Source organism: Paralichthys olivaceus, chromosome 19 (genome assembly GCF_024713975.1).
Source record: "Paralichthys olivaceus isolate ysfri-2021 chromosome 19, ASM2471397v2, whole genome shotgun sequence".
NCBI classification, from domain to species: domain Eukaryota; kingdom Metazoa; phylum Chordata; class Actinopteri; order Pleuronectiformes; family Paralichthyidae; genus Paralichthys; species Paralichthys olivaceus.
This window is the reverse complement of record NC_091111.1, coordinates 11,368,447-11,388,769: the sequence shown is the minus strand read 5'-3', so window position 1 is coordinate 11,388,769 and position 20,323 is coordinate 11,368,447. Positions and strand designations below refer to the sequence as shown.

The 20,323-nt window shown below is 40.1% G+C and overlaps 1 protein-coding gene and 1 long non-coding RNA gene across 4 annotated transcripts in view; both read right to left on the bottom strand.

The window, feature by feature from the left end:
• The window catches only part of esrrgb (estrogen-related receptor gamma b), a 101,222-nt gene that overhangs the window by 36,434 nt on the left and 44,465 nt on the right, over positions 1-20,323 (bottom strand). Inside the window, exon 1 of one of the 3 annotated variants that reach the window (XM_069515566.1) lies at positions 2,263-3,467. The exons of 1 other annotated variant lie outside the window; for it this stretch is intronic. In XM_069515566.1, the coding sequence (XP_069371667.1) occupies positions 2,263-2,312 (50 nt within the window). In that variant the 5' untranslated portion in view covers positions 2,313-3,467. Of the gene's footprint in view, positions 1-2,262; positions 3,468-20,323 lie in introns of those variants that run through there. One more of the 3 variants, XM_020097729.2, reaches the window with a different exon arrangement.
• Positions 11,366-13,260, bottom strand: LOC138405635 (uncharacterized). Its single transcript, XR_011239432.1, has 3 exons — positions 11,965-13,260; positions 11,743-11,834; positions 11,366-11,628 (listed from the first exon to the last, which is right to left on the bottom strand). It is a non-coding gene; the product is annotated as an uncharacterized lncRNA (long non-coding RNA).

Genomic DNA, 20,323 nt, shown 5'->3' with positions numbered 1-20,323 from the left:
ATTAAGTACTGAAGCTTTATGGGACTCTAACGGCTCAGATTTACATGAACAACTACGTCTACATCCTGGTCATTAAGTGTCAGACAGCGTGATTAATGACATCGAAAGGTGAAGATATTTTTAGAGTAATGTGTCACATATTGTTGCGTTGATTCTGATGCAGTTTCTCACAGTTTACAGTTGTGACTTCATTGAATTTGATATAAATATAATCAATCTAATAAGTTTAACAAACTCAGTAAATGTATCCCAGCATTAATCCCATGAAGATCTCAGTTATAACCAGTGCAGGTACAATACGTAGAGTTTGTAGATCAGCGCTTGCATTTGCGTTTTTTTTTTATTTGAAGCAGTAAAAAGTACTGTCTTGTTAAATGTGACCAAACGCTCGTAAAGTAACTGAGGAGATCGGGATACAGTATCCACAGATTCACATGTGTACATGTATGTGTACATGCACGTATGTATGTTAACAGACCCTGTCTCTAGGCATCCATATACGCAGGGTATACACGCGGATGTACACAAACATATACCATAACAATCAGCGACACACAGACACACTAAGACCCAGTCACTATAGTTTAACAGCAACATAATGTTGCCTTTATTATGATTTAAATTAAACTTAATAATCTCCAAAAATATCATAGGATAGATGTTTATCAAATACAGTTTTACAGATTGTGTAATTGTGAAGATTGTGGTTTTGGATTTTTTCAGCTGTACTGGAATTTGCACAGTAATTGTAATGTTGAGTATAAACATATAACTGATATATTTAAAACACACTAAAACAAACTATTTCTATTTAATACTTGTGGTTAAACATTATTCACTGAGAAATTAAGGTGTAATTCATTTCATTGTGCTAATTAAATAAAATGTTTGCACTTCCTGACATTATGTGCATGCTACATTTTAATGCTCTGTGTAAACAGTTTGAAATGTCAAGATTTACATTTCCATTTGTTGCTTTAGTGCAACAATCTAAAATACAACCATATAAAAGAATGTGAAATCAACAAGGTACGCATGTTAACATGGTACGAGAATTCTGCAGTGTATGTAAAAGCTACTAGACTTTTACTAACCGTTGTAAATACTTGATTTGGATAAATGTTTCAGCATTTCTCTTGCGATAGCAAACACTGGCTGAAGTTAATTCACTTTGTAGAGTAGCAGCTCAGATGCAGCTTTAAACTGCACTAAATCATTACAGAAGTCTTCTTTCATTCGCAGAGTGTCTTGTGGAGTTTAAAATATTCCTAATCATCGTGCTGTAAAAAGTGCTAAGCTTGGTTAAAGCTTTCCTCCAATCCCATCTTCAGCTTAACATTAAGAGGATCCCAGTGAGGGGTCTCCACCTCAGGTCACTTGGTTAATAGAGGAGCATCTCTCCAGGTATGCAACGAGTGAAGCCCTGAAACACTGACCCATAACCAACCAGCTCAGATCTGAGACTTTCTCTGATTTCACCACTCCTGCTAAATGTACACTTATTGACTTAATGAAAAATTACAATGTGTGTGTGCAAACCGTGCACCATCTCATCTAATTTAAGTACAATTAACAGAGTTTTCTTTGCACACACTGTCCCTTTAGATTATCCCAAAGCTCCCTATGAAGGTAAATTCTGCGTAAACTAATTAAGTTTAGCACAAAATATTAAACAACATAAAAGTTAGGAAAGGTTTAACTTTACACAGATAAATATTGAATATGATCTATTTGTCTCTAAAGAATACAATCTTTCTCAAACACACACACACACACTTCACACACACACACACACTTCACACACACACACTGGACAACAGCACGGTCAAAGTTTTCTTTCTGTGGGACACCACTGGACATCAGCTGCTGCCAGAGGACAGTCGTCTGGATATCGTCCACATTAATCTGCCTCTGGCTCTTCCCTGTGGCTGAGGTTAAACCCATGGATCCTGCAGAGCTAGACAGCTGTAGGGCAGCCACCCGACCTGGACTCCCTGCGGGCTACGCTACCGCAGCCCCACTCACTCACCGAGCTCGGCCGTCCCGTACACAGGGAGGTGGAGCTGAGAGCACTGCGAGGAACTCCCTGCCTTTTCAAAGAGTTCACTTCATGTACGAGATTTTATTTTTAAAGAAATTAATGAAATCGATTTTTCTTATGATTGGTTCTGTCCTTTTAAATTTAAATAAAGATCAAGAAGTAAATGGATTTGTGTCACCTAAGATGGAAAGAGAAGAAAAAGGATGCAGAAAGAGATGCACCTACTGGTTGTGGTAGCAGAGAGGGTCAGGGATGCAGAGTTCGGAAACATCCATCAGTCCACGTTAAGCATTCCAGGTGTTGCAATGAAAAAGCAGATAAACAAACAGCTTGGGGAAAAAGCTGAAGGGGGGAGATCAGTTCCTAAGTCTCCACATATCTTGATGAAATGTTGCTCAGGTGTTCCTGGGTGTTGTCTCCCCTCCTTCCACTGTTCAACACACACACACACACTCACACACACACAATAATAATAAAAAAAAACCTTGTGCCTCGGCCGACAAACTCCAGTCTGTACAGGTGCTGCACACTCAGGCTTGTGTGGAGAGAAGAAGAGTGGATTTAGTGATGATACACAAAGAGGAGAGAAGGAAGAAGAACCTGAGGTAGGAGAGAGGAAACAGGACGAGAGCGTGCAGAGGAGGAGAAAGAATAAAAGTCAGAGGAGTGATGGATAGAGGGAGCGAGAGGATAAAAGATAAGAGATAGATGGATGAAGAGCAGCAGTGGCGAGAGCGCACTCAGGCTGAGTAAGTCAGTGAGGGGATTGAGTCTCCATTGAAGACATGGGGGCTCTTTAAGAGCGGGAGGGTGTGGTTTGGTGCATATGGAGCTGCTGCTATTGGTCGGATTCAGGAGGGATGTCCTGAGAGGAACCAATGGGGATGCAGGGATACTCTGGGGGGACGGGCCAGTGGACGACCAGTCAGTGTCCAGTCATTCACAAGGGAGTGCTGCAAAACATAGAAACAGACAGAGACCCCCAAAACACTGGTAGATAGATAGATAGATAGATAGATAGATAGATAGATAGATAAAACAAAGATCAGATACAGATAGAGAGATAGAGAAATAGAGAGACAGATAGATAGATAAAATCAGATATGGATGGATAGATAGATAGATAGATAGATAGATAGATAGATAGATAGATAGATAGATAGAGATAGAGAGAGATAAGCTCAGATATTGATAGATAGATAGATAGATAAAAGGATGAAAAGATAGATAGAGAGATAGACAGATACTGTGGATAGATAGTTAGATAAAACAAAGATCAGGTATGGATAGATAGGTAGATAAATTGAAAGAGAGAAAGATAAAAACATAGATAGATAGATAGATATAAAGAGAGAAAGATAAAAACATAGATAGGTAGTAGATAGAAAGATTAGCTAGAGAGAGAGAGAGAGAGAGAGAGAGGGAGGGAGAGAGGGAGAGAGGGAGAGAGTTGCAGCATGTCACTGAGAATGATTTAAACAGGTCTTTAAAGGGCTCAGTGCCAGCTTACAGAGGCAAACTCTTTCCTTCATTCGTTCATCCTCTCCTCCACGGATCTGCCTCTCCACAGCTCGCCCTCCGTTAAACTAATGGCAGCTGCTTCCCACAGCATTTCACCAATCAAACCGCGGAGAGGGGGGGGCATCCACCAATCCCCACAGAGGCCGGGCATAGGAAACGCAAAGCGATAATGACCTCAACAGGAATGTTAATAATGACGACGACAGAAAAAGTCTGAGTGCACCTTTACCACGTCTGCGTAATGTGGCAGCCATCAGAGAAGAAGAAGTAACCCCCCCCTCCACACACACACACACACACACACCCCCCAACCCACTTCATCAACCCACATTTTCCTGATCGATACAAAACCCATCACACGCTCTTATTGATCATAGCGTTGCCGTGTCGCCAGCAGCCTCAGCACATACTCTGCTTCCCAACCGTCTTTTAAATAATAATAATAAAAAAAGGAATTATGAATTTGAACGTTTTCTTTTCATGTCAGTCTGTATCAGAGTCACGGGAGCATGGGGTGATTGCTTTAATAAAAGGAGCTGTGCATTCTGAATTAAGTTTTTGATCAATATTTTGACATTTAATGTACTTTCCTGCGAAGGGGGAAAAAAACAGGGTATTCCTGCTGATCTGATTAAGACATCCAGACATAATCAATAAAGGAGATATGCTTATGTTTTTAATGAGGCAGAAAGAAAAGAGGGATACTAATTGTTTCGGATGACATGTATGATTTTACATTAGTGGAGCAGACGTTGATTAAATAAAGATGAAATGTTTTGCTTTCAGTTCTGAAGATTCCATTAGTGAAATTATCTCAGCTAGAGGAAGTTTCAGAGCTAATTAAAGAAAAAAAAAATATTTAAATGTACATTCTCACGTGTCAATGTGTGTTTTTTCTCACCTTTTAAAGAATTCACATTTAATTTCCCTTCTCCACTTCTGTTGTTCTCGTTCCTGAGGTGGACCATATTGCACGTCCAAGCCTGATCTGCCTCCCTCCCTCTCGGACGACCAGCTTACCCAGCGAGGGGACACTGGGTTTCATGGCATCTGACAGGAAATCTATTGAGCGCACAGTCTGTAATCCCACTATCACGCCATCTCCAAACGAAGAAACGGTAATCCAATCATTAAGTCTGTATTTAAGCAAAACAGATTTTCAGCTTTATGACCAAGAGTGTATTTCTTTAAGCAGATCACAGCCGGTGTGGGATCTCACCACTGTGCATTTTGAGACAGCAGTTAAATGTCTTTATAATAGTTTTGCTGTTTGTTTTTTTCATTCCCTGTCTCCAGTGTCTCTGCATACGGCTTTAATTTCGCTGAGAATCACTGAATATTAAACAGACTTGGGTGTATTTCTGGAGTAAAATGCAGACTTGTATGCACAATTGAATATGTGTGCGCACTAAGGAATAAAAACACATAAAACCCAAGTTGTAAACGTTTCCTGAAGCAGATCAGGAACACTGGGATTTAACTGTCTGTGCGAACCGGCAGCTTGTTTCTGAAAAGTGAAGAAGAACCAATCGTTATCTGTCAATATGTAGTAATTACATATTGTGCAGGGTTGAGCGACACAGACTCCCTGTGACACTGGCTGTGTGTAATTAAATTCCTGATTCATGAGCAAACTGGTCTTTTATGTCCGACCTCCTGACCTCAGCACAGAGACTGTGTATCATGTGCTGCTGGAGGCTCAGCAGGAAGCTCACTGTGTTCTCCTCCGAACTGTGCACTGACGACTCAACTGTTGACAACTTTTAACAACAAAATGCTTAAACCGAATAAAAGGAACACACACTTATATATATATATGTTTGTTTGTTTGTGTGAGTGTGTGTGTATAAAACTTATAGCTTATATTGAATATGGTCTGACTTGTTTCTGCAGCTTTATCAATATTTCATGTTTTAAAAAAAATATAGAGAAAAAACACAAATTAAAAGAAAATGATTTTGTGTGAATTATTGAGCCGTATAATTTGCAATGAATCCGACGGCAGTAAAGGTTTATCTGACCCATATTTCACATCAACCAAACACGACTGGTACAACAGCCACTTCTCTGTTTTTTAATGAAGTCATCACATGACCTTTAGCTGCTTTCATCAAAGAACCGACAGTTATTTTTAAAAAGAATCACTGAAATGCACAAATGAACTATACAAGGTTTATGGGAGAATAAAGGAAAACAAGTCATTTTCTTTAAATTAGATTCAGTAAATGTTGTATTTTCAGTTTATTAGTCGTAGAATTAAATTTTGGTTTTATTCAAGTGGTTTGTTTAAATCATCTCTTAGAGAAAATTAAAACGGTGCAAAGTGTGATTTCATTAAAATTAGATGTATTTTGGTCAAAGCTAAGTAGAAGCATTGATGAGGATAAAAAGCAGCTGCAGATTAATATTCATCACATCATCTTATCCTGTACAGGTCTATGAAGTGAGATATAACAAAAAAGTATTGTTAATATTTAGTGATAGTCATATTGCTTGCTCTTATTTAATTAAAATATATGTTCATTGAGAAAACAAGGTGCACAACTCCATCTATTTATAATATATGTAAACCAATAGAAGAAGATATTCCGAGTCTGATCGTGCTGTGTTGCATCTTTCTGGAAATCATTTCATTATAAGCTTTTTATTATCAGCTAGAGCAATTTAAATGTTATGTTAAAGGTGAGAAAAATAAGGCGGACTCTCTGAGGTCAAGGTGCTCTTGGGCTATTAATCTACTGTGTATTCATTTATTAATTTTGGTTTACTCTCTACTAATGTAGTGCTTGTATTAAGATGGTATTGTTCACGTTGTGGAGTGTTGTTATCCCTAAATGAAATTGAACCAGCATGTTATCATCTACTCACAGATATGAAGCAAAAATCTTGTAAACTTAAAATACAAAGATGACTTAAATATTGCAGATGGTAACCAACGAAAATGAAAGAGTAAAAGCTTGAACTTCATATCTGTAGTCGAATCAATAAAGTGTGTCCTTAAATACTTTCATGAAGCTCACTAAACAGAGCCCGAATCCCACAGATCCATCATTTGCACACTCTCACTGCCACACACTTGTTTGGCTCGTCTGCTGGAGGAGTGCGGAGAGGGATAATTACTATAGCCACAGGGCTGCATTAATCAGCTGGGTGCATTCGCTGGCTTTTATTATGTTCCACTCCCCTGTCCCTCGGCCGCACTGACTCCAGCCACCAGGACCAGACAGACAGGGACGGTGGAGGGCAGCGGTTGTCCCACTGCCCGCTCACGCTGGGTTAATAAATGCTATTAGCTTCTATCTCTCGCTTCTTAATTTCGTTTTCAACTGTGGACATTTGAAAACAAAAGAGCGGTGGTGTTAATCAGCGACTCGTAGCAGGACTCAGATGTCTTCACGGAGAGAGATGGTCTCACACGAAGGGGGAAGGAAATGTTTGATGGGATCTTTCTCGTTGGGAGTGGACTTTTGCTATGACATCGTCCAAAAATTGTACACGCCCATCTTTTAGCTCTTATGTGAGAATACATTGCGCTGTCTAATGTCCACATCTTCTACTAAACTGTCTCATTGCACTTGATGTAAGCTCCTCCAGCTGTTAATACTGTGAATATATTATTTATATTAAAATTATCTTAAGATGAGGGGTTGATACTAATGCCTACATAGAAATCGTCAAATCATCTGATTTCATAATGTTCAGTGACGGAAATATTTCACTTTACCGTAGTTTGAAAGAAAAAACATTTTTTTTAAACTCCTAAAGTGCTGTGAACTTGCACCGGTGTTGTCCTGTGTTACTGGACTGACACTTTCATGATTGTTCTCGCCGCACACTTCATTATTAAAATGTTTTCAATCACGATAAGACACTTTGGTTAAAGGCAATCGCCAAATGGCATATATTATCTTGAGGGCATTTTTCTTACCTCGGTTATGCTCCAGTGAAAAGCGTGATTGTGATTCCAGCAACAGCGAACGTTCTCCGCTGTGTTTAATCACATCAGATATAAACAAAATCAATCGTACCCCCCACGCTCTAATTTTAAATAGCTCCTTGACACCAGTCGAATCCTCCAGCGACTCGTCTACGTCACCTGCATAACACAAGAGGTCTGGATGGAGTCACCTCTAAACCGAAGCTAGGTGGTGTCATTGGATCAATACATTCATCTCAAGTTCATTCCAATGAGGCAGCTGGTCCTCGTGGTGTCAGCTGTTTGAGGCTTTATCACGCTTGTGCGTACGATGCAAGCGAGAGACCCTGCAGGTAAAACCACTTGCGCAAAGAGAAGTGGCTAACGTTACACTTGGCATGATTAAACAGATTTTTATCATAGAGAATAATATTTCGATTTTATTTGACAAACAACAACGTGCAGCCAGTAGAACTAATTAGCAACAGCTAGCTAGTGTGAAACGTGAAAAGCAGCATTGAGACATGAAAATAGTTGGACTAACTTGAAAATTACTTCAATGGTAGCTCGCAAATAATTTATGTTTGTTCAGAAAAGTTAAGTAAACCTTTGAGTTGAGTTAAGGCCCAACTGACCCCTTCAATTCAATCCAGCCGCAACCAATTTACACACACTCAATATCAGGTCCCTAAATAGATTTTTTCCTTTAAGCTCCATGAGAGATTAGTGAAAATTAAAAAAAGGTCCATGATGCAGCATTTCAACCGATTTCGAGGAAACCTGTTCAGTAGTGTTTGTGTAATCTTGCTGACAAACCAACCAACAGGGGTGAAAACACAACTTACTTGAAAGAGTTAACAAACTTCACATCAGTGAGTTTTACCAAAAACATCTAAGCGAAGAATAAAAACCTAAATCTCTATGTTCACTGAATTCACATCACGCACAGGCTCACACCGACTTCCAACATCTCCGAACACCCACAGGGCAAGAGTTACTCTTCAATTACCAGATACACTCAGAGGAACAGTTAACTACAGTACAAAAGTTTGTGTTTCAAATGACTTATACTGTGTTTGATACGGAAATTATCTGCTTAGCTTGTCCCACTCCCAAAATAAAAGAGGCTGTTACTGTATAAATTACCTCCATGGGAAGGAGGAACTGTAAATGGAGAATCAGTGGTGTAACCACACACACACACACAAACACACACACACTGGGAAGCAGCATCATCAAGTCTGGTGTGGTCTTACATGAGCAGCGAGGGAAGGAAAAAACGTCCAGTGGATTTTAAACTGCAGCCTGTTCACACAGCGCTGATGAATATAATACTAAAAACAAACATTTATGTAAAGCAGCCTTGCTGGGCAGTGAAGCTCGGTATTCCAGACTTAGCTCCCTAAGATCCAGGGATGACTTTCATTTAGTCTCACCTCTCCATCCAACTGGGGTCACCCCTGTTGGTATAGCAAGCACAGCAGTCACATTGCTCCGCCATGCGCGCAGATTGCTTACTAGAACCGCCTGGAACCTTTCATATTTCCCAGTCAGCATTTTTACAGGATAATTTTGGCAGCCTTTAAGGATATCGCTGCCTTAATAGAGGATAAAAATAAACGGGTGGTGGAAGGTCTATATCAGGCCGGTATAATCTTGTATTCTACACTGTGTGGAGCTAAACGTCTGGCTTTGGCTCCATTCAATGAGATTAAACTTCTCCCCAGTTGATTCCAAAAGACCATTTGTCCTATTTTTAAAAGTAGAAAGGGAGTTTTGAGCCAAGTGTATCTAAAACGGCCGGTTAAATTGATTAAAATCCTATGGTGTAAATGGCATTACAGCACAGCTTCTAAGAATGTCTTGGGTCTATATCCCATTGAGCGATTCTGGTCAGCAGATTTCTACAGATGGTTTGTCAGATTCAGTTTGTGTTCGTACACGTGTGCGAGCCTCTATGTGTGTTGGGCTAGATATAAGCGTTTGTGTGCGTGTGTGTGTGCTGTTTGTGCGCACTGCTATGGGTGTGTGTGTAGCGTTAGCAGTGACTGACTTCTGCATATGAGAGCTTGTCAAAATGTCTCAAAGACGGAAACAGCTTAATTCAATCAGCGCTAGTGCTTTCAAGACCACAAGGGAGCCGGCTAATAGTGTTAGAAACTTGAAAAGTTGGAAAAAATAAGCTTGAGGAAGTTCTTGCTACCTGGGAAAGAAGTCTGTTCCTTGAGGCTTTCCTATACTGTATGATAGTAAAAGCTCCACTCTTCTGGGCCTTGTTGCTTCTCTGTGAGCTCAAATGCTGGATTTTAGTTTGTGCTCCTCCCATGAGGGGCAAAGCTTTACAGAAGTTAGAAAAGGGTTATATGAAGTTCAGTGGAAATGTTTTTTTGCTCTGAGTACTCAGCTCAACTTTTTAATAAAAGACAAGAATGTGGATCGAGATGTTCTGCAGGAGCATGTTTGGAGGTGAGTGGATGGGGAGTTGGAGAATATACAGGTTTAGTTAAATGTAAAAAAGTAAGTCTTCTTCTAAATAGGCGTCCTGTGGGCATTGCTTCTTGGAAATTATGAGAAAGAGACAAATGTTATGCCGAAATCTCGAGAAAGCAGTCGTATGTGTGTATTGCTTTGTGCTGTGGTGGAAAACTGTGGGTCTACAAGACATGCACCTCATTTATTTTATGCACCCTTCCCCCTTCTCCGACATTCACCCACATTAATTCCATGATTGTGTCTTCCTCTCATTTTCTCCCTCGTTATGCATTTAATGTTTCCAATTTGCCGTCATCACAGAAAAACGCCACAAGACGCTGTAAATTCTTTTCTAATTCCAAATAATTAGGATTACACGGACCAGTGGTTTTCAATCAGCGAGATCATCTCAATGATAGATGGTAGGATAACTGGTCATTGCCGAGACATAAATATTGTGTCGTTCAATTAATCTGGTCTAATGAGGTGTCAAAACTGCCACTCATCCATCAAATACAATTAGGAATAAACACATATGCATGGAGATGGGTAATTAATAATTAGCAAAGCAAAGAAAACAGTATTGGTTTCAGCAGCCACATTCACAGAGCAATTTACCACAGCTCTTTCTTCATTTGAATTTTCCAGTGAATGAGACAATGGCCCATCAAAAGAATTTGAATGAATTTCCACCCGTTCTCGTGTCTGATGTTTGCTACGCTCTGTGATTCTGCAGAGACGTGTGTCAGTTTAGAAAACAGTTACCCCACGTCACCTTCAACCACAGTCCATGCTTTATATCATCGAGTCCAGGTGCTTTTCATCCAAACGTGCGACAGAGTGTAAGAGAAAACACATCAGAGATTAGGAGAATAAAGATAGAGAATATCAGCCTGTCGGACTGTGGATTCTCTTGTTAATTCAAACTTTAGGATTTTCAGATGAGGAAATACTGAATATTTTGGCTCATCAGCACCACAAGTATCATGGTTTTCTAAAGATTGAGTAAGAAACTTAGTCTGCTGCGAAGAACGAATCTTGCCTCTTTGGTGGAGAAGGAAAAATTTGAAACTTTGTTCTTGTACTGTGACTTCATTCTTGTTAGTACAAATTTATTCTTGGAGTATTTTTTGTTATTTCTAATTAAACTATAACTTTATTCTTCAAGTATTATGATATTACTCTCATAGTATTATTATAATGATTTTTGTCTTGTTCTCACTACAGTACGACTTTATTATTGTAACATTATGACTTTGTTCTTCTGTTCTTCTATTTTTGGAATATTAAAATTTTTCTTGTTAAATTACGACTTAATTCTCATAATATTTTGACTTTGTCCTCATAAATTTACAACTTAATTCTTATAATATTAAAACGTTATTCTTGAAATCTTTTTTCTTCAATATGGCCCTGATACTGCTCCGTACAAAAGCACACTTTGTCCTCCTGAAACTTAATGATGGATAGAGTTTGTTTCTGGACCAAACAAAAGAGGAAAACATTTATTTTAGATCTTGGGAATTGGGGACTGTCATCAACGGTTGTCTTCATCCCTCTCTAAAGCCCACAAGGCTCATTGTCCTAAAAAAGACGTTTCATACAGAGTGCTCACTTTCTTCCATCTTTGGAGGCCGATCAGGCATCCTGACAGAAGTGTGGTGCTGGGATGAGGTCTCTAATATGAAAATAATAATTTATTCTCCCACATCAAGTTCAATACATGATGCTCCCGCTGTCAGAAGCTTTCATCAGAACCTGTCAAACACAGGTAGAAATATTTTTGACCTACTCGTGTCAATTCTTAGCCAGAGATCCTGCTCACTGAACCCCAGTGTGGCGCTGAAGTTGACACCTGTCACACAGGAGCGGAGGGTAGTTTCACTTTGTTGAAACCCGAGAGGTTCAGGAATTCATAAAATAAAGGGGAGAGCAAACAAAGTAAATTATTGTGCTGCAAATTTGTATGAATTTGATTCTATCTCCGAATAAATTTGAAAAAGCATTTGCTTACTGTAAGACATGTTAGAAGAATAGGAGCACGAGATGAAGCTAGATATTATGTATTTGCAGTGTAATATTCATTTTGGACCAATCAGTCTGGACCAATACTGTAAACATTTTCAAATATATACAAACAAACATGAATTCCACATTTCCATGAATTTTGGGGATTTGTTTCCGTGGGGATGTGTTTCAGTTTTGACTGGTGTTTTTTTAAGTATACCAACTCTAATGTTGTTTAAAGGTACCTGACTTGAGTATTAGCACTCACATGTACAACACTGCTAACACTAGCTATTTGTTTCAATGGTCTCAACTCCTGATATTGATGACAAGGGAACATTCATTGAATTATTATTATATAAAGTGCAGACATTTTTTATTAAAAACGATGTATTTTATTTTATTGTATTTAAATGTCTGCTCTTGCCATATAGTAAACAGTGATGGTTCTGTCTAGGACTTGGTCAAGGTTATAAGATACGACTGTCAACTTGGTTATGGGTTTAAAAAGTTAAAGATTTGCATTTGTATTCCAGTGACACAGTATAACAACCTCTCAGTGCACAGGATCTCTGCAGAGTGAAACTCCTCTTGCTCCGGTGTTTTCTCCACTGAAAGTTTTTTTCGTGCAGTGCAGCCCCGCAGTGTCCCAGCTGGTGATGGCGGAGACACGTGATGCCAACAGAAGTCAGTGGTGTCTTCTTGATGTAAGAGTCTACATAACAGGCCTGAGACACAGAGACACCCCGACGGTTCACTTGAGCTGTAGCAGCAGCAGCAGCAGCAGCAAAGAGGCAATTACCCAGAGGCATCGGGGCGAAAAACAGGAGGAAAATCAATACATAATTTCAGCATTTCAGAGGGTGTTTCCTTCAACTGAGTCGATGTCTTAATTCACCAGTGTGAGTTTGTTGTTTTTTTAACTTAATCTCCTTTTGTATTTCTTATTGTACAATGAAAATGTTAATAAATAATGATTTGCCTGCAAATTCCTTTTACATTTTGTGGGTTATATAAATCATTTTAAAACGAATAAACACAAAACACAGTTGGATTCTGAATCTGAGTGAATGTGAGGTCTAGCATTAATAAGATCCGACAGCACACTGCCATGAATTTTGAGTCGAAAAAAGCTGATTCTAAATTCGCACACAAAAAAAAGGTTCGATAGACGCCTCTGTGCTTCCTGTGAGCGTCTTATTAGGAATTCACCTCACCTGACCCGCGGGTTAAGCGTCTGAGAGGAGTTTCATCTCGTCCCTTACAGCACGGGAGCGCGGTGCAAGTTCACGCAAAGTTTATGGCGACCACGCGGTGCCGTTTTGTCACACTCTGCTGCGGAGGCGGGCAGATGGGCAACCCCTGCCTGCCCAGCACCAAGATGCCATGGCGAAGTGACAGCAGCCAGACACACACACACAAAAAAATGAAACAAATCAATAGTGGCGTCTCTTATGGAGGAGACCGAACCACAGCACAACATAATGACCACAAATCCACTGAAGCGTTGAGGCGACCCCCCCCAGACTCCCGAATAAATGTAGGTTAGCATGATTGACTTATCGCCTGCTAAATTAGAAAAGACAATATCATAGGGCTTCTCCCAGCTTTGTCTGCAAAGCACCGATGGCCCGTGATGATTGTTAAACATAACACTGTCCTCCATAACCTGGCAATTACACTGCCTGCAAAAACTTCAGGCATCATCTCCTTACAAAATAGTTAAAGAGCCATTTTTTAGGATGAGATATGGTTAACTTTTATGTTGTGTTATTTGAATATGAAAAGGAGGCTGGTGGGGAGCGCAGGGAGCCCAAGGGACCTAAACACAGACTTCCTCTAAAATGTTAATGGTTTGGCTAATTGAAGGTATGTTCTTTGTCGGCTCTGTGTTTTGGAGGGTCCCTTCTATGGGCCGAGCACAAGGTAGCAGGGCTTTCAGATGTAATTGTATTTGACTGCTGCTGCTGCACTGGGGTGCCGCTGGGTTTAGCTGCTTTTAAGATAAGTTACGGGGACATGCACGCACACCCAAAGACGTGCATGGAGACACACGTATACACCCACCCAACTGCACAGCAACGCATGCCCACACACATACACACTCACACACACACACGCAGAGTAACACATGTACATGCCATCCATTTGCATTTCAAAAGAGCATAATTGCCCACGGCGGTGGCAGGGGGAGTGTGGCCTCAGGATTCCCCAAGAGCGCCTGTGAAGTTAACGAATCACGAGTCTAGACTCAACTGAAACTCCTTTTTCATACGAGCACGTTCTCACCAACATCCTCCCGAGTAATGGACAGGTAGAGGAGTCACACACCGTCACACAGACAAGCCGTTTACTGTGTGATGCAGTTCAGGCAACAACAAAAAAAAAAGATTTCCCTTCTCCCCTTGTTCAAGGATAATTTTTAATGGTATTCGATGTTGAGCTCAGTCTTTTTACAGTGAAATCAGGTTGTGAAATCAAGTTGAGGTGTTAACAAGTTTGAATGAAAAGAGCTAAATGCTTTTACACAGGATTTTATGAAAAGCTGTCGCCACAACAACAGTAAACTCCCGTCAACACCAGAGTTTCAGATACACACATTTTACAGGGAAAGACGTGTCGGCTCAACATCAGTGGAACACTTTGATCGTCAGCTAGATTTCATTGATGGCGGCCTCAATCCTGTGGTGAGCTCAGAAGTGTTACTTCAGATGCTGCCACCTTCAGACAAAGATTGAAAATTGACTTTATATTGTTATCTGGTTCCCTTTCAGCATTCCTGTTAAATCCGCAATATTGCCAAATATGCACTTTTTGCTTTTCTCTTTGAAACCAACGTCTCTGCTGTGTCCCTCAACTGTGCTCATCAATGTGATGAAGCTCTAATCAATGTTTGTAATTGTAGTGACCGATAAGGTATTGATAACTAGTATTTTACAAACTGGACTCCTTTATCTGATGAATGTGGGTGCCACTGCTGATACCATAAAATGTTTTATGTCTTTAAAGAAAGTGACATTCAGGATGGGCCCTGTGGGCATGTTGGGTAAATGTGTAACAGGTAACTGACTACCCTCATGACACGTGAGAGAGAATGAAAGGATCGCCCGTAGTCAGGGACACTGCCCCATTGGATGACCATCAGAAGCTGTGCCACAATTTACTGTCTAATTTACAGTGATTGTTATTAGTGGAGTGATTAGTTAGTTTCTTTTTATTTTATAAATCTATATTGAAAAACTGTTAAAATAAAAAAAAATTTTCATATATTTTTTGCTGAAGGAATTAACACTGCACGGCACCAATGCAAAGAGCTAAAAAAAAAAAAAAGTAAGTTCATGGAAACATGCTCCAGTTAACATACGTAGCTCTGACTGGATGTATAGAAATACAGATGCTCCTCTACATTCTGCTCAGACTCATGTCAGTCCAGTGGGGATGGTCAGGGATGATGGAGGAAGCTGGGATGATGCTGAGTCTGGTGCTACATGGACATACAGTCAACTGAAAGCTAAGCTGCTGCCATGTTGCTGCAAAGAGTGATGGCCTGGCAGAAGTGTTATTTGTCTTGCATTGCCGGGTGAGGCCTCACGTCCACTCAGGAAGAGATGAAAAAGGGACGTACGGTCTGTCTCGGAGAAGTGCTAGCAATGTGGTGGAGGACAATCTGTCACCGGCAGTCATCACTTAACTGAGCCCCGCAGAGCCGCACCACTCACTCAATGAGAACCTCAGCAGACTTAAATGGGAACGCTGGCCGGAGTCAGAAAGAGACATGATTAAAAATATGCATGAAAATGAAATGAAATGCAAATTCTTCACTCTTTTACTCAGCGTTGAGCTCAAAAACCCTGAATGTGAGACAACAGACATGTTAAAATAAAAAAATGAATCACCGGCTTGTAAAGTTAGAACACAAACAACAAACGACATCTGACGCTCAAGCTTCCTGTTTTGCAAACAGTCATAAGTTCTACATTTTCTTTACCCCGTGTTAACGCCCGAGGTGTTCACAGAACAACACACAAGCGCACTTTAGTTTCTAATCGGAGCTGGCAGTGCATGTGGAGATGAAGGGCGTGCGGAGAAGCCGCCCTGTCTCGTGACACAATAAATGACTGTGATTCAGGTTCCAGCAAAAACAAGGACTGCTTTTCAATTCCACCTCTTTTACACGGATGAATGATGAACCCCGGGTAGGAGGTGCAGTGTTGTGGTATTAATATACATCAGGGGCCAGAGCGCCACACTAAATCAGGAGCTCCGGAGCATTTGTTATTCTAATGACAAGCAATAACCGTGGTCTGGCTGTGCATGGAGTTGGGAGATCCTAAAATGCAAGAGGACTCAAGACTAAAAGTTAAAATAAGGAGAGGACTGAAGGAGACGTGACTTGAAGACTGAAGTGCAGGACGGCCGAAGTCTGTTGGTCATTTTAATTATTATCGGATCGTGTTTGAAATGTTGAAGAGGTTGATTTTTACTTTAAATAGCAACAACATAAGCTACAAATGGAAAGAATGAGGGGAAAGTGCCCCTAAAACAAGCTGCAATACAAATTTACACACAAATCAAACACAAAAGCCCTGATTTTAAGAGCTTAAATTAAAAATCCAACACAGATAGAAGCAGGGTTCAATCAAGCAAAAGACACGATTTAAAACAACATTACAGACTCTTTAGTTCTTCTCCGAGGTGTTTTAACCAACAGCTGCTCATCCGACCCGACGGATCATAAATCAGCTTTCGGGAGAAGATCGAGCGAGAAGGAGAAGAGAAGACGGACGATTCTGGTGAACTCTGCGGATTGAATAATCAATACTGACAAAAATAAATGGCTGGACTATTTATCAAAGTCTTGTGTTCGGCACTATGCTAGAGATCCTGTAATGTATATTTCATACACTTTTATACCCATTGATTACCTGCCCTGTAGTTTGTAAATTACGTGTATATTGATCCGCTCATCATATAGTTGTGGCTTTTACTGTCGGCCATTTGTGTCACTGATAAAGAGATCAGGATTGAACTCTGGTATATAAATCTTCAGCTATTTTCTGCTGTTTCCACAATATAATATCAGGTAAAATAGAAGTTTTTAAATGGTAATACTTTGTTTATTCCATGATCAGAAACAAATTACTTTTCTCTTATGATGAGGATTTTAAGAGGTAAACTGATAAAGTAAGAACTAAAAATGTTTCAGCTTTATCGTACCAGTAACTTTAGTACTAGTTGTCCATCAATCCTTACGTCCTGAAAAATCTAAGTCAGAGACAAAGAGAGGTGCACAATCACAAGGTGATTCCAGCTCTAAAGTCAGAATTATAGATTAAAGATGAAAAATCAAACACAAAAAAGAGGAATGCCAGAACCGCCATTTATTCTCATTATCTGAGTTTCTGTGTTTATTCCACAGGGAGGACAGGAGTCAAAAGATGAACAGAAGTGTCCCTGTGAATATGAACAGATTGCAAGGAGTGAGAGAGAGGGAGAGTTAGGGTGGGAGGGAGAGGAGCAAGGTTTGGATCAATGGCGCCAGATCAATGATCAATAGGCCGCTCACACCAATACACTTCCTGCTGACGCTCGGAGCTCCGGTTACACAGATGAAAATGGGTGGGCAGGGCCGGAGTGTGATGATGATTTATGTTAGCTGGGCAGATGTGTTATTTTGGAGAGAGTGTCTGATAGAGACGCCTGAATGTCACAGAGGGAGGAAGTATTTCAACATTCCCACCAGTGGACGGCTGCTGGTCGGCATGTTGATAAAAAGAAGTTCATGCAAATCATGTTTTCAGAAAGAGGAACAAACACAAGAAATTATAGAAAGAAATTAAAGTTTTTAGCAGATATTGAGAAATGGTTGAGTCAGTGTGGCTCAATAAAGGAAATGAATCATCCAAAATCCAAAACTGGGCATTCGAGAGGTTGAATATGTGACAAATAGGAAGAAGAAGTACTACTTAAAGCCTTCATCCCTCAAGTAATTTTTAATATCGAAGCCAACATGTACTGTTGCAGGCTAAAATCTCCTCTGTACACACTGCACTCAGTGAAGAGGATTCAGTAACTGAAGGGGGAAGATAGCAAAAAAAGATCAAAATCAATATCAAAGTGGCCGAGCAACCAAGACCAAGGCAATAGATCATTTCCCTGAAGAAACACGGATGATATTTTATCATTATAGATCATAAAGAAAATACCAACACAGTTTATGTTTTAGAATTTCTTCACTGTAAGGGTGTTTTTCTTGGAAGAAGTGAAAATGTGGCCGTGTTGTAATGGATCTATGAAAACCAAACATTTCTCTTATCTTCTCTTATGTTTCAACTACATGGGGATACAAAAAGTACAACAAAATACCAAGTATAGCAAAGAAGTATCTGTATGAGCTGTTACACACATATCACACAACCATAGGCTGAATGACTAATAGTAAACTTATTCATTATTTGAAGGGTAAAGTCAGAAAACCTTTTGGTGACTTTTTTGCACCTGTATCGTGCAGCAGTGATTTCATCTGTGAAGAAAATGGTGTATTACTGATTGAATTGGTGTCACACACTTGCTGTAGCTTATGTCGCTTAGAACAAACTTTAGTTTCTGGTTGACAAGGTTACACTGAGGGCGTTCTCACACATGAAAGTCTGAACCAAGGTTCATGTCTTTGTTACTTTGTTTACATTTGATGTGGTTTAGTTTGGTTTCATGTTGCAATTTAAGGGGGTGACTAAATACTTTTGTCATCAACTAAGTGAACTGTGTCTATCTATACCTGACACTGATTGCTTTCTATATCGACTGGTCAATTCGCTATTGTGTTCATTACCTTTATTTAAATTAAGGGCATAGAAAAAAAAGTAGTCTTTCCGTTTGAATAAAGAAAATAAATGACCTGGTTCAATTCATTTTGTTTGGTATTACTACAAACAATATGTCCGTCCCTGTAGTTAAGACGACAAGCAATCCTCTGAGCAGCTTCCTCTTCTGTTTCTTCTTCTATTGTTTAATGCTGTCTCAACTTTTTTTTTTTTGTCAGACTCAATTTCTGTCCGTCGGTGTGGACGGTGTTTCGAGGCACCTTTCACACCACTTTTGGTTCAGACTACTGAAGGTGTTTATGAAAGAGTATGATGAAGGTAACGGTGACAAAAACCACCACATTCGTTTCACATTAGTGCAAACTATCAGTACATTCCTGTGCACACACACACACATACACACACACGCACACACACACAGAGGTGAGCACATGTGCACACACCCAGACACACAAACGAGGGCCTCGTTTCGACCTGTCAGTCACCCATGCCTCTTCACAGCCAAGGTCTAGTGACAACTGTTAAATCAGAGCACGCCTTCCTCCCCGCCATGGCTAATGCTGTTAAGTGTAGAGCAGCATCTCAGCTAACACATCCCCGGCTAACTCTAATTACCCCCGGATGAGTCCCGCTCCTCCTTCTGCCCACATGGTGCCCGACTCCACGCTGTAATGAGCGAAGAGGCAAGAGAAGACCACGCAGCATCACCGAATGGTTTCTATTTCTTGTCGATTTCATAGCGAAGTGCTAAACACCCCCCCTGAGCTCCAGTTGAAGTCTCTAACCTCTGTGCATGTGTAAACTCAATAAAGACCCAATCTCCTCCAAATCCCACCTTAAGTTACCCCCTTGCAACCGTGTCCACCTGACTCTTAGCCGGAGTAAATTGGGTTAACGCTCACTAAGTGTCCCATCGTTAGCGTTGTTAATTGACTACTGCGTGCGATAATTAACAGGGAGCGGGCTGCCTACCTCGCTAATCTTATTTAGGTCATTTGCATTTAAAATGGTTTTGGTCTCTCTGGCAAGCTGAAAAAAAAAAACATGCTCTTGGAAACGCCGCCTGATGGACGAGTCAGTCTGAACAGCCACTTAACATAAAAGCATGTGAAATTATGATTTGTGTTGACTACTTTCTACTCAGAATTCAGACTAGCTTTAATATAAACCAGTTCAGTGTCCGTTCGAGACCTGTCTTATAAGAATGTTCTGTTCTCTTGTTCTGTGTTGATGCTCCGGAGCTACTTCAGAATTATTCCTTGTCCTTAGTGAGTCCTCAAACACTTCTACAATGTGCTGTCACTTTTTATTGTTTGTGTGCTGGACATTGTGTCAGTCTGTGAGCAGAGAAGTTAGAAATCCTTCATCCTACCTGGTTTATCTGCAGTGATGATTATATAGTCAATGCCAATTTTTTAGTTTTAATGATTTACTCAACTGCTGTTATTTTTTATACATTGCATCTTGGCTATTTCTAATCTTCAGAGGTTCAAAATAATTGCTCTATAATTCAGCTTGATAAAAAGCACTGCCGCAACAAAA